Source organism: Belonocnema kinseyi, chromosome 9 (genome assembly GCF_010883055.1).
Source record: "Belonocnema kinseyi isolate 2016_QV_RU_SX_M_011 chromosome 9, B_treatae_v1, whole genome shotgun sequence".
In the NCBI taxonomy this organism is placed as follows: domain Eukaryota; kingdom Metazoa; phylum Arthropoda; class Insecta; order Hymenoptera; family Cynipidae; genus Belonocnema; species Belonocnema kinseyi.
In genome coordinates, this window is record NC_046665.1 from 105698406 (window position 1) to 105701642 (window position 3237).

The window sequence follows — 3237 nt, forward strand, 5'->3', positions numbered from 1 at the left end:
TTCGGGAAAAAGAAATGAGAAGCACTAAGAAACATTTGTATGGTCCTAAATTTTGATTATAAACAAAAATGTGGCAAAAGAAAAACAAGTGAGCCGTCGTAGCACGCCCGGCAGAAGTGATAACTTCATATGATGTAAATTGAAGTGATTTTTCTTGGAATTCTTTGAACATAAAAAATAGTTTAAATATTACTCGAAATGATTAGACGATTTGAGAGTACAGGTTTGAAATTTATAAGCGACCGTATGGGAAATAGTCAGCATGTGTACGAACCAAGAATAGCGCATGCCGCTATACAATGGTATATATATATACGAACGCATGCCGCTATAGACTGCTGATATTGTCAGAGTCTCAGTGTGAGTGTAAGAGCGAAGAATGGAAAGAAAGAGAGTGTGAGAGAAGGGAGGGGGAAGCGTTACTGTTACCTATTTTTGTCGAGTTCACGCCGGGTCATAAGAAGTTATCACTTTAATAAATGAACAAGAAGAAGAAAACTTTTCGGAGAAAGCTCTCTGCACAAGCCGAAATAATTACCATAAGATTATGTGGTAACATTTTTACATCAATTTATTTTTGTAGACGCATTATGGATGTTGCTAAGCCCCGGGTCGTTTGAAGCACCTTCAGTGGCATCGGTTTGAAAAAAATTGTCCTTGCTGATTAGTTTCTAGAATTAATTATGCTTAATTTTATTTTAGCGTCGAATTGAGAATGAAGAATTTCAGTCATGTCGAGGAATATCGAGTTACTGTAATTTTGAGAGTGGAGACTGTTACCTATACAGGAAAAGTAGGTAGTGATGTGAAGAGATTGGATACCGAAGTATTAGTCAAGCCCAGAGATGTGGAGGATGTTCGATTGAGTGTTTCATGGGAGGAATATTCACCAAGATTATTGGACCAATCTGCCTTTAATATTGCTTGTCTTGCTACAGTTCATGAGACCAATTTTGAATATTTTGCTCAGGATGATTTCAGAGTCAGGAAACCAGATATCAAAATTCAGGTGGGACACGGAAAGAGTACTTTATAAATACACCAAACTCTCGCTTTCAGTCCAGTGTCAGGGATTGCCTTCAAATAGCATTGGACTGATTACGGGGGCCGAGAACGGGGTGACTGAAAGCGAGAGTTTTTCCACTTAAATTTAAAAAATCTCCTAAAAAATCTTTAATCGAGAATTTTAAACCAATTTTACGATTTTTTTATCAGGTTTCGATTTTTTTTCAGAAATGATAAATTGAAATTCAAGAAATTAGAAAAGAAGACATTCAGGAAAAATTCTTTTTCATAATACCAACTTCAAATATTTTGTATTATTTTTGTTATCATTATATTTAAATATAATAAGGGAATTCATCTTTTTAAAATAAAATTATTCTAGCTTCTTGTATTTTATACATACTTAAAATTTTTAATATTTCTAGTGAAATTATAACATTTTGAAGAAATTTGGTTAATTTTCTACCAAAAAGATGATAAATGGAGTGGAACCTCCAAGTAGGTCCCCGCTGGTAACATTTTCAGGTCCATTCGTGTGCCTGCAAATGGCTAACCACTCTCCTTTAACGAGGCACCTGGGTCTTCTTAGCTTGGACTGATTCCTCATTGAAGCTTCAAAGCTTCTTTGTGAAATCTGCAAGCAGTTTTTCTGAGCCCGTTCCCAGCTCTAAAATGATAAATCTTAAAGAACCTGGGATTTACTAAAGTAGTTGAAAATTAACAAAACAGATGAATTTTCAGGTAAAAATGAAATTCTTGATATAATATCCAAAAAAGGTTTTGATTTGAAATAAGAAACATTTGAACTCATAAAAAGACGGTCTTTCAGAAAATAGTAGATTTTTCAACGAACTTGTTGAATTTTCTACAAAAAAGTCAAATTATAACTAAACAGTTACATTTGTAACCAGAAAATATTAAATTTATACCAAAAAAGAGAAGTTTTTTTTAACCAAAGTGTTACATTTTCAACCCAATAATGTGAATTTTCAACTAAAATGATGAACATTGAACAAAAAAAAAATATTTCGAAAAAAGTCTTTTATTTTTTTATCAATTGTAGTTGAAATTTCAATCTAAAAATATGAATTACAACCAAAAATGTGTAAGTTGAATTTTCAGGAAAAAAATAAAGAAAAAAAAAACAGTTGAATTTTCCACGAAAATAGTAGAATTTAAAACAAAAGATAAATTTCAGCTAAAGTGATGAATCTTAAATTCAAAAAATTAAATTTTAACAAAGTTGTTCAACTTTTGAGCAAGTAGTGAAAATTTCAACCAAAAAATATAAATTCTCAGCAAAAATGTAATAGTTAATATTTTAATGAAAAGATTTTAATTAAAAAAAAACAGTGTAATTAATAAAAAAGAGGACTTTTCAACAAAATGGTAGAGTATTTAATCAAATTGTTGAATATTTAAGCCAAAAAGACCAGTTTATAAGAAAATAGGTACCTTTTCTAGTTCCTCTAAAAAGCTTGAATTTTTAACCAAAAAATTGCATTTATTACCAAAAATGATGCTACTAAAAAAAGATGATAATTCAACCAAATTGTTGAATTATTAAGTTGAAATTATTAATTTTGAATAAGAAAGTAAAATTTCAACTAAATAGTTTAATTTTCTGACAAAAAGTTGAATCTTCAGCAAAAGTGATGAATCGCTAAACAAAATTTTTTTAAAAATAAAGCACTTTAACTCTTAGCTAGTTAGTTTTATTGTGTACGAAACTGATCAATTTTGTTTGTAGATTTTTAACAAACTAGTTCAATTTTTACCCAAATAGGACTTTTCCACAAAAAAAGATTAGGACCTAACGAAAAATGTAACGCTTTTATATATTTACAAGAAAGACGCGTTTTCAATAAAAGAGTTGAATTCTCATTCAAAAAAGAATAATTTCTAACTAAATTGTAGAATTTTCAATCTAAAATTATAAATTTTCAACAAAAAAGTTCATTTGTAACCGAATATTTAAATTTTCGGTAAAAACAGTTGAATTTCCAACCAAAAAGGATGACTTTCTGACAAAATTGTTGAATTATTATTAAAAATATAATACTTTGTAGATTTTACACCGAAAAGAATGAAATTTCATCCAAAAATCATTGGATTCTCTTGTTGGGCTTAATTAATTCAGTTCGAATTTAAGCGAAAAGCAAGAAAAATGGGAAAGGCTGTGAATTCTACGATCAATAAATGGGATATGATGAGAATTTTTTAATTCAGTTT

At 29.6% G+C, this 3237-nt stretch overlaps 1 protein-coding gene across 1 annotated transcript in view; it reads left to right on the top strand.

The window, feature by feature from the left end:
* Window positions 1-3237, top strand: part of LOC117179825 (annulin-like) — a 14707-nt gene that overhangs the window by 3274 nt on the left and 8196 nt on the right. The window contains exon 3 of the mRNA XM_033371961.1: window positions 703-1009. Coding sequence (XP_033227852.1) covers window positions 703-1009 — 307 coding nt within the window. The remainder of the gene's footprint in view (window positions 1-702; window positions 1010-3237) is intronic.